The sequence below is a fragment of the Delphinapterus leucas genome, chromosome X (genome assembly GCF_059928025.1).
Source record: "Delphinapterus leucas isolate spDelLeu-1000000601 "Yukka" chromosome X, BTC_Dleu_Yukka2, whole genome shotgun sequence".
Lineage (NCBI taxonomy): Eukaryota > Metazoa > Chordata > Mammalia > Artiodactyla > Monodontidae > Delphinapterus > Delphinapterus leucas.
The window spans coordinates 73679913-73699715 of record NC_143150.1 but is presented as its reverse complement, the minus strand read 5'-3'; the positions used below and the strand labels follow the sequence as shown (position 1 = coordinate 73699715).

At 46.0% G+C, this 19803-nt stretch overlaps 1 protein-coding gene across 3 annotated transcripts; it reads right to left on the bottom strand.

Moving 5' to 3' along the window:
- Positions 1–6487: 6487 nt before the first annotated feature.
- PJA1 (praja ring finger ubiquitin ligase 1) lies at positions 6488–12863 on the bottom strand. Of its 3 annotated transcripts, XM_089904446.1 has the most exons (3): positions 12747–12860; positions 10126–10647; positions 6488–9558 (listed from the first exon to the last, which is right to left on the bottom strand). In XM_089904446.1, exons 2-3 carry the CDS (start codon positions 10416–10418, stop codon positions 8511–8513), a joined length of 1341 nt encoding a protein of 446 aa, XP_089760572.1. In that variant the 5' UTR covers positions 10419–10647; positions 12747–12860; the 3' UTR covers positions 6488–8510. The 3 variants fall into 3 exon arrangements, with proteins under 3 accessions (XP_089760572.1, XP_022416757.1, XP_022416758.1); XM_022561049.2 differs by having other exon boundaries at positions 6491–10647; XM_022561050.2 differs by having other exon boundaries at positions 6492–10320; positions 12747–12863.
- Between the last annotated feature and the right edge of the window lie 6940 nt (positions 12864–19803).

The window sequence follows — 19803 nt, the reverse complement described above, 5'->3', positions numbered from 1 at the left end:
CAGTGTTCTATTAGCATGGTTAATTTTATTATTTAGAGTATGGAGTGAGGCAGGGCCTGATGATAAACCAAATTATCGGAACCCAGTGGGAGGCCTGCCTGAGAGGCAATGGATCAGATCGCAAGAATATGGCAGTGGGTGCTTGCGATGGCCCCGTCAAGAAGTCCGCATGGGAAATCCAACAGAGTCCAGATTAGCTAGCAGACGTCTGGCATAGGAAATCCGGGTATAGGATCCAGAAATCCAAAGGGTAGGAAGCAAAGGGTGGCAGATTAGTTACTGTCAGAAAGGCTGGGGTGCCAGCCCCTGCTCTGCCACTTCTAGTTGTGTGTCCTTGAGCAGGTCATTTTCCCTCTCGAGACTTGGTTTCCTAAGGATAGCAGTTAACAAATACTAAAAAGCTTAATATGCATCAAGCACAGCTCTCAGCACTTTAACTGCCCCTCAGAGAGAGCTACTGTTATTGAACTCCCATTTTACTGATGAGAAAACTGAGGCACAGAGTAAGTGAAATGCAGACCCAGGACCTGAAAGCAGGTATCTTTGAGACTGGCGATCAGCGCACCTCCTTTGCAGAGCTGTTGTGAAAATTGCGCGATATACTTCTGGAAGTATTTGGTAGCAGGTTGGCAGGCTGCCCAAGGAGGACTGTCTCCAGGCTGTGGGCTCCATCCAGCTGCTGGGCTGAGTCAGGAGGAAGCCTGGGCCTCAGGCATCTAACAGGACCTGAGCAATGCCAGGGTCGCGGGGACAGGCCAGAATCCCCTGGTCAGAAGCAGGGCTCAAGGTTAAGCCTGGGCTAGAGGCCAAGGGGACTCGAACCCCTGGAACTGCTTGAGGGCAGAGACCGTCTTGGTCTCGCCTGGATTCCTCAGTGCTCCACAAAAGGAAGTGCTTAGTAAATATAGGAAGGAAATGCCACTTCTAGAAGGTCTCCTATATATGGCCACTGCACTAGCCCCTCATGTCCTCTTCACAGCGGTTCCATGAGGTTATCGTCCCCATTTTATGATGAGAAAACTGAGGACCAGAGAGGTCAAGTGACTCACTCAAGGCCCGGAGCTCACAAGTAGTCTTTGAACGCAGAGAAGAGAAAAAACCCAGAAAAGACAAAGACCCCAGCCCCCCATACACGGCTGAGGAGGAAGGTACATTTTAACTCTCTAATGATACACTTCTTTGGTGACCACGGGTCTTCCGTATATGGTCTAGGCTTTCACTGAAGACCCCAGAGGAGCCCCTACCCCTCGCCGGCGTGAACGTATCACTCTGGGACCCCTTCACTTAGGGACGGAAGAGACCTGTGGGAACTTCTGACTCGCACAGACCCAGAGGAGCTCCACTCCCTTAGCCGGGAGGACTCTGGACAAGCCTCGGGCTTTTCTTTCCCGGTGCCCAGCCTGCGAGGGAGGAGTCAGTGCAGCAGCCGTGCCTAATCAGGCGGGGCCCCAGGACACAGAAGCTCCTTCATCCAGGCCTGAGGAGGGGTCAGGCCGGGGCTCAGGGAGGGGCCAGGGCAGACACAGAGCCCATCCAGCCGGGACCAGCCCACATTCCTCCGCGGGCCTGGATGGGGTGGGCACGCTCCACAGGAAGCCAAGCCCTTCACGAGAGGGGCTCAGCCGCCATCTGTGCATACAGACAGCGGTGAGCAAAGGACCTCGGCCGGCAGAGGCAATTGCACAGAAAAAAATAGCAAACATTTTACTTCCTCCTCCTCCCCCATCTCGCCGCACTCTGCTTCCAAAGGGAATGCTGGACTCCTGTTAAGTATTTTTCTCCAGACCAGGGCCAGGCATCCGGAGTCGGCCTTGCTTGGTCACTGAAGAGAGAACGATGTGTGTGGGGGGATTCTTTCGACCCAGGGAGTAGTGGTTTTTCTTCTGAGACCCAGGCTCCTGCTGGTCCAGCTCAGAAAAAAGAGCCAGGAGAAATGATAACGAACAGCAACCATCCTCTTACGCTTATACTGCGTGTTCTGTCCCTCTGTTATTTCCTTTGCTCATTCCAGCCACCCCATGAAATAGGGATTCTTTTGTCCCATTTTATAAATGAGCAAGCCGAGGCCGAGAAAGGGTGTGTGCCTTGCTCGCCACTCACAGTGAATTAGCATGAAAACTGTTTCCGACGCAGACCTGACTCCAAATGCCCTGGTCTCTCTGCTAGCCCGCACTGCTGAAGGGCAAGGGCAGCTGCCCACAGCCTGCCTGCCTTCCCTCAGGAAGAGCCAGCCTTGAGTCAGTGTTCCAGTAACATTCCAATTTTGTTTTTCCCTGTTTGCTCTGATCACCTGCTTGTTGAAGGGAATTTGAGAAAGGCCCTCAAAAGGGAAAGAAAATTAAAATTACCCACAATCCTACCACTTCTGGCTAACATGATGGTTGAGGTAGATTTCCTGATAGTTCCTCTGTTACGCACGTATACAATCTGGAGATCTCTTTTACATACCTGAGATGTTAGTGGACCTGCTCTAGGTGCTGGGCCACCTGCCAGCCCCACACTGTGTCCTCAGCTGAACTTGTGGTTCCTCGTCTCTCTGTAAGGCTCGCTCCGGCTGAAGTTTCTGGTTCCCAGGGGCCCATGCACACACACCATGCTATGTCATATCCCTGCCTTTGTTCATTCAGCTCCCTTTGCCAGAGGTCTCTGCCCTTCTGCCTCCCTCCCTCCTTTCTCTCTCTATTGGTCATGTATACACACGGTTAAAAAAAATCGAATTAACAAAAACTCCAGAGGGACAAAAGGGCATATAGTAAAGGGTGTGGCTCCTTCTCACCCCTGACCTCAGTGCGTATTTCTTGTGCCTGTCCAGAGATATTCTACGTACAAGTAAGCACTGATGTGCATGTACCTCTTGTGAAACACGCGTGTCCACTGTTCTGTGGCTCACTCTTGTAACTTCTTGGTTTTTGGACACTCTTACACTGCATTAGCTGCAGGTCTGTCTCATGCTGGGTAAAGGCTGTCTAGTGAAGCATCTGATGGCTGGGCCATAATCTATTTAACTAGGCCCCTAATGATGGACACTGAAATGCTTTCCAGTCTCTTGCTACTACAAGTGATGCAACAATAAATATCCTGATGCAAACAACCTTGTGCTTTTGCTCATGGAGGAGAAATTCTACTAGTGGAATTGCTGGATCAGAGAGTGTGCAGATTTTAAATGTCAATACATTTCACTAAATATCCCTTCAAACAAACCGACTGAAACTCCCGCCGATGGACAACGCTGGAAAGGACCCATCCTACGCTCCTTCCCTCCTTTCTTCATCTGCCTAATGCCAGCTCATGCTTTCGGAGTGGTCTCTTCCAGGATGTCTCCAAGGACCAGCCCCCCTGCCCAGCACAGCCAGCAGGGCTCTTTTCCCCCATGGGGTGACTCTTGCCAGTCACCCCATGTTTGCCTCCACATAGTGCTTTTCACAAAAGATTGCAAGCCTCTCTTTACACATCTGTTTCCCACCCTAGACTGCGAGCTCTTTGAGGGAAGGACTAAGCTTTATTCATCTCTTGCAGGCCCTGGTCCAACACACCACGGGCAGAAGGTCAATAAATATTTGTTGAACTAAACTAGTCAGCTCTGAATCCCCAGCTCCAAGCACAGAGTTTGCTGAATCCAAGCGTGGTCTGAGCTGAGCAGTGCCTTCGGCTTGGTTCCTCTAGGTCCCCGGACATTTGTCTTCATGGGTTTGGTGCTCAGTCCCTACCTTCCTTCAGGCTGGCTCCCAGGCCCTGCTTGAGCTGCATTCCTCCAACTGTGTAAGCAGTTACTGTCTCCTAGTCCTTAGCTGCTGTGGAGGAAGTCCTCTATGATCTGGGTATTGTTTCTCCTCTTCCTCCCACCCAAATGCCTAGTGCCCTCTTGTCTGGGTGCCCCTGGGCAGCTCTTGCCCAATCCCTCAGCGAGCTGCTGGGAGGCTGGCAGGCTGGGGTACCTGCGGCCAGCACCCCTGAATGGGGTCAAGCTGGAGCCAGGCTGGGCTTTTACACTGAGGACCAAGACCCCTACCTGCTCCTCACCACACTGGGACGGGGACAGGCGCAGAGAAGACAACCCTGCTGCCCTCCCCCTCCCCTCCACGCACACGTACTCTTGCTCTCCCTTCAGACCTGCCACTGCCTTTATGAACCTCGGTCTCCTTATGGTTCACCTCGTGGGGGTGACAGGAGGGTCCAGCGACATCACTGAATGTGAAGAGGTCTGGGGAAATCTTATCCAAATGGAAGGGATCATAAAGCCTAACATTCCACCACCCTCTTTGGGACAGTGAAGTCCAGACGGTGGAAATAGTACAAGAGGCACGCAGGGGCCAGCAGAAACCTGCAGCGAAGTCCCATTCTGCAGACGTGAATGCCAAGGCAGGCTGAAAGTGTTGCTCAACGGTCCCAGAACCCAGCTTGATCCATGCCAGGCCTTGCCAGAGGGCGGGGCCCGGTGGCAGACGGACAAGCACCATATCAGCCCCATGTTTGTCAGAGATTCAACTCAAGCCAAAGAGGGATGTGCTGAGGCTGTTTGCCATGTATTTCTCGATCCGCAAGATGAGCACCACTTCCTAGCCACCGGCCCTGGGCCTAAGAACAGCCTCTGAAACACTGGGGATTCAGCAGGACAAACAGAAAATGGGACAGAAGGTGTAAGAAGGAGAGGATGGCTGATGGGGACGAAGGGGAGGAGGAGGGGGGCGCAGCCTGCCGAGGCTGGGGGTGGGTCACACGCACCTGGTCCGGCCAGATCCCTGTGGCTCCTCCCAGGTTCTCTGAACACACCCCCTGCCCTGAGCCTACCTTGGGGAACTCATTCATCCCGTCAGCAAATGCTGCTGAACACTTTTGAGCCCAACACTGAGTGCCAGGACTATGGAAATGGGTCAGACACAGAGAGCTCCTGACCGCGAGGACTCACGGGGATGGGATGCAGAGAGGGAAGGAGCTAGGGGTATCATAAAATATTGTTTTCAGGAACTGGCATGTGAACAGGGCTTCTTAGAAAATTCATAGAATTGACAGGGCTGGTAGGGACATTTCAGGTCAGAGGTCCAGACACAAATGTAGAAGGACCTAGCTGGAACAGAGGGCTGAGAGAAGGTCATGCCTTAGAGCCAGGAAAAGCCTTATGGTGGCTCAGCTGTAGTGCCAGCCGTGGGGACCACCTCAGGAAGCTGAGGTGCTCTCTCGCAAGATGAAGTGGTTTCTACTCCAAATCAGTGACCAAAATGGGAGGCTATTAATCCTGCAGCCAGGAAACATGTCCAGAAACCAAGACGTCCAGTGTGATGGGTGGCACCTTCCATGGATACACCAAATAACCTACCCTCAAACATGACTGCTTTGTGTGTCCCCAAGGCCTGCTGTTCTAGAACCATGGCAGGAGGTGCCAATAATGGATCCACTGCGCTGTAAACAGAAAATCACCTGACCCTTGGTCATTGGGGATATCTCATATGACTAGGAAAACAGGCACAAAAGTGGCCTATGGTGTTGGCAAGTGTGCCATTTGGGGTTCTTAGTTACAAACAACAGAAACCTACTTTAGTTAATTTAAGCAGAAGAGTTTTATTGGAAAGCAATGGCGGAGCTTGGGGAATTGTCAGAGAGGATAGAGAGTCAGAAACTGGCAAGAACAGGGGAACCAGGCAGACAAGGACACGGTCACATCCCACCCCCTGGGCCGCCACCACCTTCAGCACCAAAGCAGCACAGGAGCAAATGCTTCAAGACCCCCGCTCCTCTGATTTCCTACCTCCAGGCAGGCATAAGTGTCTGATGTGCTGAGACTGAGGTCTCAGTTCAGGCTGCTTGGGCCCTGGGCCTGGGTCTCAGTCCTTGTTGCTGTCCCTAGTCAGGAGAGCCTCACCTCTGGCGCAACCCTCCACAGCAATAGGCTTCTTCTCAGACAGGCCCTGGGGAGGGGTCCCTTTACGTGGATGTACTAATGCTGACCCTAAGGGAAATCGGGGCTGCCGCTCCACAAGGAGCAGGGAGGAAGACGACCAGGACCCAAGGGGGCTCCTAACACATCTCCTTGTGTGGTGCCAGTTAGGGCACAGCAAAGGTTAACGTTAGGCCAACCACCACAACGCTACCCAACAAGGGCCCTCCAAGGTCGCAGACTTCTAAGACACCATGACAGCTGAGGTGCTGGCTGAAGGCCAAGGGGGGACACAGAATGGCTGTGGGGGACGAAGTTATAAATAGCAGCTTGACCAGTTGCAGGAAAAAAAGACTGTGGCTTCGACCACATATTTCCACGCTTGCAATGAGAGAAAAATTATTTTTTATCAATTGGAAACTATTTTGACTTATTTTGTTAACATTCACGAAAATACACTGACATTATAAAAAAAAAATCAAGCAGACTATTTCAGGTGAAAAAAATCAAAAGCCCCCTTCCCTACTCTTTTCTTGGAAGCCCCTGTCCCTCCCCAAAGGTAACCACTGCCATCACTTAGGTATGCAGCCTTCCAGACACTTTTATGCATTTGCATATATAGTTTGGTTTTGTAAGGTTTTGTTTTACATCGAGATCGTACATATTGCTCTACAATATGCTTTTTTTACTTAACATTATGTCTTGGAGATCTTTCCATATCAGTACATACAGTTTTTAACTGTTGCATAGTATTAATTCTATACAACCAATGTATCTAAGCTGCGCTCAGGGACACGTACCATTTTACATTTTGAAAGCAAGCTACTCCCCAAACTGCCCCCTGAAAAGGCTGCTATCATTTACATTCACACCCACAGCACGAGTGCTCCCATTTCTTCTCTTTGTAGCCCAGAGTAGATATTATCACGAAGAAAAACTATTGCTTTCTGATGGACACAATCGGTTTCATTGTCGTGTTAATTTACACGGCACTGATTGCCAGTGAGGTTGATCATTAGCAATAGCCAAGCTGTTGGAGCTGAAAACAGCTCTCCAACTGCTGGGAGGAGCATCAATTAGTACAATCACTTTGGAGAGCAGTTTGGCAATATCTAGTTAGAATGAAGATGCTCTAAACCTAAGATGCCCAAATTATTTCACCTCCGTATACTTATCCCTAGGGAAATTCACACGTGTGCACAGAGGAACATCTTTAAAGTATGTTGATTGCTGCAAAATACTGGGAAGAACCTAAATGTCCACCAGTGGGAGAACAGATAAATAACTTGTGGTAATTCATACAATGGAATATTTAGTATACAGCCGTTAGAAGGCATGTATCAAAATGGCTAAATCTCAAAAGCAATGTTGAGTGAAAAAAAGCAAGTTGCAAAATGATACATACATTCTAGCAATTATGTCCATTTAAAAAACAAACACTCTATATTGGTTATGGAGATACACACACACACATACATACATATGTACACAAATACACACACACACACACACACACACACACATCTAAAAATGTAGACGAGGAGTAAACAATTTCCTGGGTAGTGCTTACCTCTGTGGAGGAAGGTAAATATGACGGGTGAAGAACTTCACCTGTGCCTGAAAGTGTAAATTTATTGGAGAGAGAGAGCGAGATCTGAAGCCAATATGGCTAAATGTTCAAACCTGTTCACTTTGTGTGAGTGGGTACCTCTGTTTTTCGTAGCACTTGTCTGGCATATGTTTTTCTGTTCCTTTTGTGTCACTGTGTTAATGTATGCAATCAGCATACTGCTTTTTTTTTTTTTTTTTTACCCACTTCCTCTGAGACTTGCTTTTTTCTAAAAGGGGATTTTAACTCCTTCACCCCTACACTCCAATTGGATGTATTCCTACCATCATTATTTTTACTATGCTTTCTCACTGTTTCTTTCCTTCTCATAGACTGACAGAGTATCCTCTACTCAACCTTTGCCCCTTTAGTAGCCTGACAACCATACACTCTACCCCTACTTAGAAAGAATTACTCTTACTTTTGCTGTTGTTGGAGTCAGCATTTCCAGTGAAACTAAAGTTTTTCTCCCAGTGGGAACACCAGAAAACCCTATTTGGGATGCAAATGCGAGAGATCAATTATAAAGTCACTTAGTACCACCGTTTTAGACAAAAGCAAACAATTCCACTATACCACGTAAAACCAAAAGGAGAACTTTAATAAGCTTTTACGGCACTGCAATTACAGGAACATTAACCCATAACATGCAACAGAAATGATGATGCCCTTTGGACAAGTTTAACAGATAAACTTGACATTACAATCAACAGCAACATATTCTACTGAAAAAAACAAATGCAACTTATTTCATCGTTCAGGTTAGAAAATTTATGTTTTTACTGCAATCGCAAGTAGCATTTAGAAAGTTCAGTTTTCCCTTTCTAACCTCTAAAACACAGGCTGGTTTTTTTTTTCAATGCAATCGTACACAACCGTTTTCACACTGGAAATAATCACAAGGAATCGACAGGTGGAGATTAATCGACTGATTGACTTCACTTCAATGGTTAATTTGGAGAGGGCTCCTGCAGTATTGTGGATTTCAGATGGGGAAAATCATCAGACCAGGAGTGAAGAGCCTTGGTCTTAAAGCGGGGGAGGGAACATGCAGCGGCACACGGGGCAAGTGCCTGACTTCTGAAGCCAGATGGACACACAGGGCTTGTGGAAATAGTGGTGGCACGGCAGCTCCGTTGCCACCTCCCCCTTCACATATTCACTGCAACAGATGGGGCAACACATCTCCTGCCCCACCGCGCTGTGATCTTCCGTGACCAGGATCTCGGGAAGAGCGTCGATGCTCTCCTTGCTGGCTGGTGGATTGGCCACCTCCACGTCCACCGCGAGAGACTCCAAGTGCGCCAGGGCAGTTTCCATTGCCTGGGCCAGGCGTTCTTCAAGTGCCATGTACGTGAGGAACTGAGGATCCACGTAGGAAATGGCTTCAGCCACCCCCAACCCATCCGCAAACCCATCGAAGAGGCTCCAATCCACTTCGAGGTCTTCACTGACACTGGAGTCATCTTCAAGGTTGTTGTTGCCGTCCAGCATGAAGACGCTGGGCTGCAGAAACTCCTGACCGGAATCATTATCCCCCTCACTGCTGTTCTCGTTTTCATTGTATTGGAGCCAAGGAACTTCTCCTTCTTCGGCAGTTGCCCGTTCCTCTTCCTGGAGAGATGGCCCTCGAACTTCTTCAAGTTCATTGCCGCCACTGCTGCCGGCACTGGCACCAGCACTGGGGCTGGCACTGGCACTGGCATTCACTCTGGCTTGCTCGGCTTCATGCTCTTCTTTTCCTGGCAGAGTCTCCCAGCTCTCGCCACTGGACGACAGATTTTGCTCCCGACCTCGATACTTGCGACGCAGAGCCACAGTCCACTCTTTGTCACTGTCAGAGTCTTCTTCGAAGTACCTGTAGTACTCGTCACTGTACGTCCAGAAGTCAGGGTCGCCCATGGTTCGTCGCCGTCTCGGCACCTTTTCCGGCTTCACTTGGTCACTCCTGGCTTCCCTTTTGTCTTCAGGGTACTTCGGCTCAGGGTAGCCACCTGAACTCTCGCCTCTGCCTCTTCTTGCCAGGCCATCCGAGTGGCCTTCGTCAGCGTCGGCAGTCTCCCTCCACCTGGAAGTACTGTGTGGCATATCATCGTCATCGTCAGTATCAAAAAATATTTTTGGTTTCACGCAGTTGGGACTTGCCAGATTTCTGATTTTGGGCCTCACCACTGGCTCCTCTGCACTCTCTGGGGTGTTTTCCCCACCACCACAAATACTCACAGGAGCCCTGCTGGGACACGCAGGTAAATTCTGCTCCCGCCTCTCCCTCTCCAGGCTGTTGCCGTTTGTGGCCACCTTGCCTTCAGCAGAAGATGGCTGGGGGGCCATGCTGTTTGGCTGCAGGAACTCAGCTCTGCTAGCAGAGCCCCGTGCTGTAGGGGCTGGGTCTAACTTGTCGAGCTCCTCTCTCACGTCACGGTTAAAACCAGAGAACTGTGGGGGCACCCCAGCCAGAGACCTCGGCCCCTTCTCCGGGTCATACAGCTTGTCATCTTTAAGCTTGCCAGTTTTCCCTCTCACTGGCACTCGCTCAACAGGCCCAGCCCCCTCCTCCTCACTATCATCTACCCCGAAACAGTCAACGCGTCCATAAGCCATTCCTCTTCTGCTCCCCGAAGCCCTGTGCTCTCTGGGCGGGTACCTGGAGTAGTCCTCATTATCAACACTCAGGCTGGCTCCCGAGCTCTCGCTGTCGTCCCAACTACGACGAGTGGTGGAAAATGGTGATCGGCTCCTCTTGGTGGTTTGACTGGGGGCTGACCTGTGCATCGGGACTTCGGATGACGTCTGTCTCTGGCCGGAAATCCTTTCCTGCTGGCTCGTGGATGGCCTGAAACTGACATAAGCATGCCTTCTTCCATACCTCCTGCCTGTATTGGGCTGATACCCTCCTGCTGGCTTGGGCCATACAGGCTTGCTAGATTCCTGACCCATTTGCTCTGACTTAGGAGGGTTTCCAGTACATCTGGGGCTTGAGTGGAAAGGCTCCTGCTCCCTGCGCACGCTTTGGAGATGGGAAGGTCAAATCAGTTCGGAATAAAGGAGCAGGGAGATTTATTTTCACTTCAGCAGACAGGTTACAGAAAGAATAAGGGGCCTTTAAACTTAGTTTCACTTTCTTCTATGGCCTGGAGTAGCATTCCAGTGACTGTCAGGTGTAGACCTGGAACACATTTTTAATGTTGGCAAAATAATTACAAAACTGGGTTTGTAGGAAAGCCAGACTCAGGGGAGAATCTGACGGAAGACGGGGGAGGGGTGACTGGATGCTGGGAAGATAGGTGAAGCACTGGGATTGTGCCAACATGGGAAGAGGAAAGACGGCTGTGGGTTTTTTTTTTATGGGGTATCTGCATTTTTCTGAGTCCTGTATACATACAGGAGCAATGCAAATTGGAATAGGGGTGGAAAATATAGATCACCATCACTGTGTATGCGAGAGTGTCTACTTGTCTGGCAGGAGGAGAGGGGCAGGTGGAAGGGGGACCAGGCAGGTGGAAGGGGGACCAGCACTCATGAAGTGGAGAGACTCCTGTATTTGTAGGGGGAAAGGGCAGGTGACAGTGGCACTGGGAAGAGGCGTGAGTGTCAGGCAGAATGAGACCCATTCTGGATGTGGGTATGAAAATGACGGGCATGGATGATGGGGTGGCTTCAGGGGAGAGGGGCATGCGTACGCACGATAGACAGAGAACGTGCATGTGGTTCCGATGTGTGATGGCTGGAACTCTAGGGAGGAATGCCTGTGTTTATGTGCCTGTGGCAAGCCAGGAAGGGTATAGTGGCACTGAACAGGGGGTGTCCTTGAGTTTGTGTGCGTGTGTTCATCAAAATGGGAGGCAACAATGGAGAAGGGCCAGTGTGAGCAAATGCATCGATATGGGGACAGCACTGGAGAGGGATGTGCGTATGGCAGGCGGGCAGGCGGGTGGGCACCAGCAATCAAAGAATGTCTCTACGCATGGATGTGGCGAGCAGGAAGAGGGGGATGTCCCTGGAGAAGGATTTATGTGAGTGTGTGTGCATGGCAGGGACCAGCGAAGGAGGCTGTCTAGGCACATAGGTAGCAGACAGGGAGCACCTGAGAGGGCTATGTAAAAGAGCGTGTGGGTGTGTATGCATGTAAGTGGCATAGGAAAGAGGAGCCAGCAATCTGTGTAAGTGGCAGGCAGGGGGTAAGGCGGCCCACAGGGTGTGTGTGTGTGTGTGTGTGTGTGTGTGTGTGTGTATGTTGTGTGTGTGCTCACTAGAGCAAGAAGAGGCAGAGGGAGGAGGGGGATGCTTCTGGAGGTGTGTATGTGGCAGGAGGTGAGAGGCAGGGAAAAGCACCGGAGAGTGTGAGGCTGTGTGTGTGTGTGTGTGTGTGTGTGTGTGTGTGTGTGTGTGTGAGTCTGTCTCTGTCTCTCTCAGGGGAAGGCACTGGAGAGTGTGACAGTGTGTGAGAGGGTGTGTGTGCATGTCTGTCCAAGCATGTGCGGGGGAGGGGGACACGAAGGAACCTTGAGTGTGGGGGGGGGCGGCGATAAGGCAGCTGCAACGGAAGGTTTTTGTGCATGCGTGTGAGCGCGCGCGCATGTGCGTGTATGTGTGTATGTGCGGGCATGTGCGTGTATGTGTCCCTGCGCGCGCACGCGAGACACGGGGATGGGAGGGGGTCCGCAATGTCATAATGAGGCGGGGAAACGTTTATAGGCTCAAACGGTAGATCCAAACCGATGTGGCAGGCAAGGGGGAAAAAAAAAGAAAAGGGCGTGTGGGGTTATAGTTTTTCCCTGGGAATGATTTGCTTTTCTGACAATTCTTTTCCTGGTAACAATATATTTGCCTAAAAATCTTCACCATTTACCATTCATCAAAACAACTTCAAAATGGGGAAAGAAAGGCCACGGATCGCTCCACAGAGGGGCCAAGAAGGGAGGCAGAAGGAGAGGGGAGGACAGGCGGAGAGGGCCGCGACCACCACTCCCCTCTCGAATAGCGATTCAAGCCACCCGAGCTGGGACCGAGCCACACGTAAGGGGCCGGGGAATGAAGGATGGAGCCCTAAATCGGGCCGGTGGAGGGCACAGGCCTCCCTCTGCGGTCAGGTCCCGCGTCCGCCCCACCCCTTCCCGAGGGGCGAGCCCGAAAATCTGTTCGTTAGAGCCCCCACCCCCCACTCCACATCCTCACGCCGGTGCCCGGCCACTCGCCCCACGCCCGGCCACTCGCCCCACCGCCACGTCTGGAGGGAATCGAGGAAATAAACAGCCTTTCACTCACCCAGTCGCGGCCCCCGCACGCTCTCGGAAAGAGAAGATCCCTCGGACCTCCAACCGCCACAACCGCCAGAGCCGCTGCTCCCGGGGCTCCAGCTCCTCCCCCTCCAGACAGCGGCGGGACGGGCGCGACTGCGGCGGCGGAAGTGATTGTAGCGTCGCGGCGGCCCGCCCCCTTGATGTGGCGGGGGCGGCAGCTGCTCTCGACAAATCAGGGTGGGCTCGAAAACATTATTTCATTTGAAATGATGAAATCGTCAAGGATACAGAAGAGGACAGCGAAAAATGTAACCAACAGCCAGCTTTAACAAATGTTAAACATTTAGTCATTTGCCCTTCTGTTCTGGGCTTTGGGTGGTTGTTGTTGTTTGAAATAAAATGAAATCCGCAAATTCTTTCTGATTCATTCTGATGTGAAAGTAATGATATTAATATATCCTATCTTATGTTCTATGTTATGATCTGTAGTGGAAGTATCACGGTACTTAGGGTTGCAGTCAGCTGACTTTTGTTTGACCTGGTGGTTGAAGCAAATCGAACTGTTGACAGTAGAATTTGTTGCTGTTAATCACAAAATCGAGGTTCTCTATCCAAAAGAAATGATCAATCATTGCAGCACAACATGGGTCACATTTTCGTAATTGCATTGCTCTTCAAAATATTATAGCTATGCCTTTTGGATTTATACAATTTTACTGAACTCCGAAATCTTTTTTTTAAATTGCGCTTTACATATATCTCTAATATTTGCGTCAAATGTAAAGACTGCCTACGTTCACAGCAGTAGCAAAGCTTTGTTCTTTACTGGGAATAAAATGCATAATAGAAGAGCAAGAAATTTTAGGAGTAACAACAAAATAGAAATAGGATGTATAACTTTCAAACCGTTGAAGAAATAATATAGAGAACAAAGAGAAAAAAATCTAACAAAAGGCAGAAATGGGATGGGAGGCAACAAGAAAGTATGTTTAAAAAGGGGGGAGCAGAAATAAATCCCAACATGTCAGGATGTATTATGGGTTAACATCTCCCATTAAAAATAAAAAAGTAAACTCTCATTTTAGTTTTAGCATTTAGTTTTTAGAAATCCAGTTATAATTCAAAAAGGGTCATGTACCAAAATGTTCATTGCAACTCTATTTACAATAGCCAGGACATGGAAGCAACCTAAGTGTCCATCAACAGATAAATGGATAAAGAAGATGTGGCACATATATACAATGGAATATTACTCAGCCATATAAAGGAACAAAACTGAGTTATTTGTAGTGAGGCGGACGGACCTAGAGTCTGTCATACAGAGTGAAGTACATCAGAAAGAGAAAAACAAATACCATATGCTAACACATATATATGGAATCTAAGAAAAAAAAGGTCATGAAGAACCTAGGGGCAAGACGGGAATAACACAGACCTACTAGAGCATGGACTTGAGGATATGGGGAGGGGGAAGGGTAAGCTGCGACAAAGTGAGAGAATGGCATGGACATATATACACTACCAAACGTAAAATAGATAGCTAGTGGGAAGCAGCTGCGCATAGCACAGGGCGATCAGCTCGGTGCTCTGTGACCACGCAGAGGGTTGGGATAGGGAAGGTGGGAGGGAGGGAGACGCAAGAGGGAAGAGATATGGGAACATATGTATATGTATAACTGATTCACTTTGTTATAAAGCAGAAACTAACACACCATTGTAAAGCAATTATACTCCAATAAAGATGTTAAAAAAATAGAAATCCAGTTATATGCTGTTTATATGCTTCACCTAAAGCGGAAATAGGAATAGAATATATATGCCAGTTAAATACCAGCAGAAAGGAAGGAAAGAAAGAAGAAGGAAGGGAGAGGAGGAAAGATGGAAGGAGGGGAAGGAAGGAATTTTAGAAAGAAAGAAAAAAAGGTAAGGAAAGAGACATGTAGCAACGTTAATATCAGAAAAATCAAGAACTCAAAGTAAAAAGCATTAAAGAAAACAAATCAGGTTGTTTCATTCACCGAGAAGATATAGTCACTGAAATTTATATGCCAAACAAAGTAATTTCAAAATATATGAGGCAAATATTGTTAGAATTATAGAAATCAGAAAGGCTGCAATTATAGTAGAAGACTTAACCACGCTTGTTTTGGTATAGATAGAGCAAATAGATTGCAAAATAAACAAGGATATAGAGAAATTCCACAACCCAATTAATAAGCCTCATCTAATGTATATGTATTTTTGTACTCAAGAAATAATGTATTTTTTATTTAAAATATTTCAAACATACAGAAGAGTACAGAGAATTAAACGTACTTTTGCCCACATGTACTTGTCACACAGACCAAGCACATTTTATTTTCTTCGGATCCTCAGATTCTTCTGTTTTTGAAACAAAATATTACAGTTGAAGCTCTCACTTTATCCTATTTATCTTACTTCTTTTTCCCAAAAAAGCACCATTTAGAAGTTTCTTTCTTGTGCATGTTTTTTTCTTTTTTCTACATATATATATATATATATATATATATATATATATGTAACCAATATACATTATTGTTTTATGTATTTTACATTATGTGAATGGTATAATAAATATAGCCTTTTGAAACTTAAATCTTCATTTAATATTATTTTTGTTAGTGATTTGATACATTTATATCTAGGTCATACATTTTAACTACTGAATATGATTGTATCTATTTTCCAATATGATATTACTATAATATATCATTGTACGGACTTCTGTTGCATGAATTATCCAATTTCTTTATCTCTTTGCCTGCTGATGGACTTGGGTTGTTCCCGTTTTGTGCAATTATAAGTGAAGATTTAATGAACATCCTGGGGCATGTCTCCTTGTGCCCATATTGAAAAGTTTCTCTGGGGCAGACCTTCCCAGCTGGGTAACGGGGGTTCTAATATATTGATTCCCTTAGCCCTCCAGAAAGATGGGCCTGGCTTCACGCAGCTGCTGCCCTGGGGGCTGTTCCCTTTGGCTAAGAGCAGGCTATCTGTTCACCCCAGTGAGCTGGTACACATATTAGCATTTTAAACGTATGCTATGATGTGAAAAAGATTAGAAAAAACTGCTCTAGTGTATGTATTTTGAAGTAGAATTTCTGGGTCAAAGAGTATGTAGTAGTTAACTATTGTTGTATAACAAATTGCCTCAAAACTTAGCAGTTTAAGACAACCGACATTTATTATATCACAGTTTCATAGGTCAGGAATCTATACCTGGGGTAGCTGGGGTGTCTCTGGCTCAAAGTCTCTCATGAATTTGCACTCAGGCTGTCATCCGGGGCTGCAGTCTTAGATGCAGGCAAAATTGGGGTAGGAGGTCCACATCCAAGCTCTTTTACATGGCTGTTGGTAGGCCTCAGAAGATTCACTGCCAAGCTCACTCATGTGGTTGCTCTCTGGCTTCAATTCCTTGTCATGCGGGCCTGTCCATAGGCTTCCTGAGTCTCCTCACAACCTGGCAGCTGGTGAGAGAGAGAGCCAGAGAGCACCTAAGATGGAAGACATCGTTCTTTTATGACTTAAACTCAGAAGTGACATCCCAACACTTTTGCCATATCCTATTTATCAGAAGTAAGCCATAGAATTTGTCCATCTAAGTTATCAAATTTGTAGGCATGGGAATGCTCATAACGTCTTTATTATCTTTTTAATGTCCACAGGATCAGTGGTGATGGCTCCTCCATTTCTGATATTAGTTTTGTCTACTCTCCTTTAGTCTTGGCCAGCCTAGCTAGAGATTTACCAATCTTACTGATCTTTTCAAAGAGTCAGCTTTTTGTTTCATTGATATTCTCTATTGCTCTGTTGTTTCCAATTTCATTTATTTCTGCTCTTTTATTATTTCTTTTCTTCTGCTTACTTTGGATATAATGTGCTCTTCTTTTTGTAGTTTCCTAAGGTGGAAGCTTAGATTATTGATTTTAGATCTTTTTCCTTTTCTAATATATGCATTCAATATTATAAGTTTCCCTCTAAGCACTGCTTTTAATGCATCCCACAAATTTTGATAAGTTCTGGTTTCATTTTATTTCAAAATTTTAAAAAATTTCTCTTGAGATTTCTTCTGAACCCATGTGTTGTTTAGAAGTATGTTGTTTAATCTTCAAATATTTTGAGATTCCAGCTATCTCTCTGTTATTGATTTCTAATTTAATTCTGCTGTGGTCTGAGAACACACTTTGTATGATGTCTAGACTTTTAAATTTGTTGTCTTTTAAATTTGTTAAGGTGTGTTTTATCACCCAGGATGTGGTCTATCTTCGTGAATGTTCCATGTGAGCTTGAGAAGAATGTGTATTCTGCTGTTGTCGGATGAAGTAGTCTATAAATGTCAATTAGATCCAGGTGACTGACGATGCAATTCGGTTCAACTATGTCCTTACTGATTTTCTGCCTGCTGGTTCCGTCAATTACTGATAGAGGGGCGTTGAAGTCTTCAACTATAATAGTGGGTTCATCAATTTTTCCTTGTGGTCCTACCAGTTTTTGCCTCACGTATTTTGATGCTCTGTTGTCAGGCACATACACATTAAGGATTGTTATGTCTTTTTGGCAAATTGACCCCTTTTATCATTATGTAATATCCGTATTTATACCTGATAATTTTCCATGTCCTGAGATCTGCCCTGTCCGGAATTAACATAGCTACTCCAGTGTTCTTCTTACTAACAGCATGTATATCTTTCTCTTTAATTTACATTTAATCTGTGTCTTTATGTTTAAAATAGGTTTCTTGCAGACAACATATAGTTGGGCCTTTTTAAAAAAATACATTCTGATAGTCTCTGCCTTTTAATTGGTACAGTTAGACCACTCACATTTAAAGTGATTGTTGAAATAGTTGTTTTAATATGTACCACGTTTGTAACTGTTTCCTATTCATTGCCTTTGTTCTTTGTTTCTCTCTTGTTTGTGGGGAGAGTCTTCCATTCTTTTTCTGCCTTCTCTGACTTCTAATTGAGCATTTTATATGATTCTATTTTCTCTCTTCTCTTAGAATTTCAACCATATTTCTTATGTTTACATTTCTTAATGGTTGCCCTGGAGTTTGCAGTATATGTTTACAACTGATCCAAGCCCACTTTCAAATGACACTATACTACTCCATGGGTAGTGCAGGCACCTTATAACAGAATATTTCCAATTCCTTTCTCCTGTCCCTTATAGCATTGCTATCATTCCCTTATCCATAAGCTATAATCATCTAATACATTGTTGTTATTATTTTTTGGTGAAACTGCTATTCATTGGATCAGTTAGAATAAGAATATGGAAAGATTTTATTTATAACTTCATTTATTCCTTCTCAAAAACTCCTCCCCTTTTTTTTTTTTTTTTTTTTTTGTGCGGTACGCGGGCCCCTCACTGCTGTGGCCTCTCCCGCTGCGGAGCACCGGCTCCGGACGCGCAGGCTCAGCGGCCATGGCTCACGGGCCCAGCCGCTCCACGGCATGTGGGATCTTCCCGGACCGGGGCACGAACCCGTGTCCCCTGCATCGGCAGGCGGACTCTCAACCACTGTGCCACCAGGGAAGTCCCTCCTCCCTTTTATTTTTTTAATGCAAATCCAAGTTTCTGACCCATATCAATTTTCTTCTTTCTGAAGAACTTCTAACATTTCTTCAAGGCAGATCTCAGAAGTGACATCCAACACTTGTTTACCAAATTTTATTTATTAAAAATGTATTACTAAGTCTGGCCCACACTCAAGGGGAAGGGATTACATAAGGCCAGGAGTTCCAGGAGGTAGGGGTCATTGGGGCAGAAGGGGGCAGGAGCATTTCAACTTCAGTAGATATTGCCAATCTGTTTTCCAAAGTGGATTTTACCAATTATTGTTCCACCTGCAGTTTATTCACATCAGTGTTTCCCCACATCCCACCATTCTTGATACCTTCATAATTTAAAATTGTTGTCAAGCTGAGTATGGAACACTGTTGTTTGACTTTGCTTTTTCCTAAATTAGTAGAGAGGTTAAACATCTTTTCACATTTGTTAGCCACTTAGATTTCTTCCCCTCTGAATTGTTTGTTCATATATTTTGTCCATTTTTCTATTGGGGTTGTTTGTCTTGTTATTATTGATTTCTAGGAATTCTATTTATGTTCTGCATACCAGATGTTAGTTATATTTGTACAGTTGCAAATATCTTCTAGCTGGTGTTTTCTTTAAATGTAAATATGAAATTATAAAAGTACTTAAACGATGGGGGAATGTTTTTTATAAGCCTGAAGTGGAGAAGACCTCTATAAGTTGACAAAATGTACAGGAGCAAAAAAGGGAAAGTTTCAACTTCACAAAAACAAAATGTTCTGGCAGGCAAAAAAAAAAGTCTATAAATCAACAATTCTAAGGAAATTTTAAAATAAATGAAAGCCTGGGGGAAATATTTTCTGCGAATTTCACAAAGGGCTCATTTCCCAAATACATGAAGAGCTCCTATAAATCAATAAATGACCCACAAACCAATGTTAAAATGAGCAAAGGATACAAATAGACATTTTATTGGAAAGGAAATACAAATGCCATTGAAACACACAAGAAGATGTTCATTCATAAAAATAAAATGTGATACCATTTCACCTGTGAGACTGACCAGTATGAAAAAGCTTGTAAACACTGTGTGGTGGAGGGTGTGGAGCTTCAGGAACCTTCAAACATTTCTGGGGTGTGGGTAAGTAAACTGGTGGAGTCTCTTAGTTGGCAAGTTGACAGTATCTATCAAAATTACTAATGCATATAGTTTTTGACCCAGAAAGCCTACTTCTAGGAATTCACTTACAAATATGCTTGCACATGATTTGAAATGAAATATGTGCAATTCTATTCATTGCAGCATTGTTTTTAACAGTAAAAGAACAGAAAGAACCTAAATCTTTATCAAAAGAGAAATGAATAATTATTACGGTAGAATACTTACTATAGAGCAACTAAGATGCAGAATCTAAATCTACATGTATCACAATGGATACATCTGATAATATTGAATGAGAAAAAAGATGTCAGAAGATATTCACAGCATAATAGCATTTATATATACTTTTCCAACACATAGA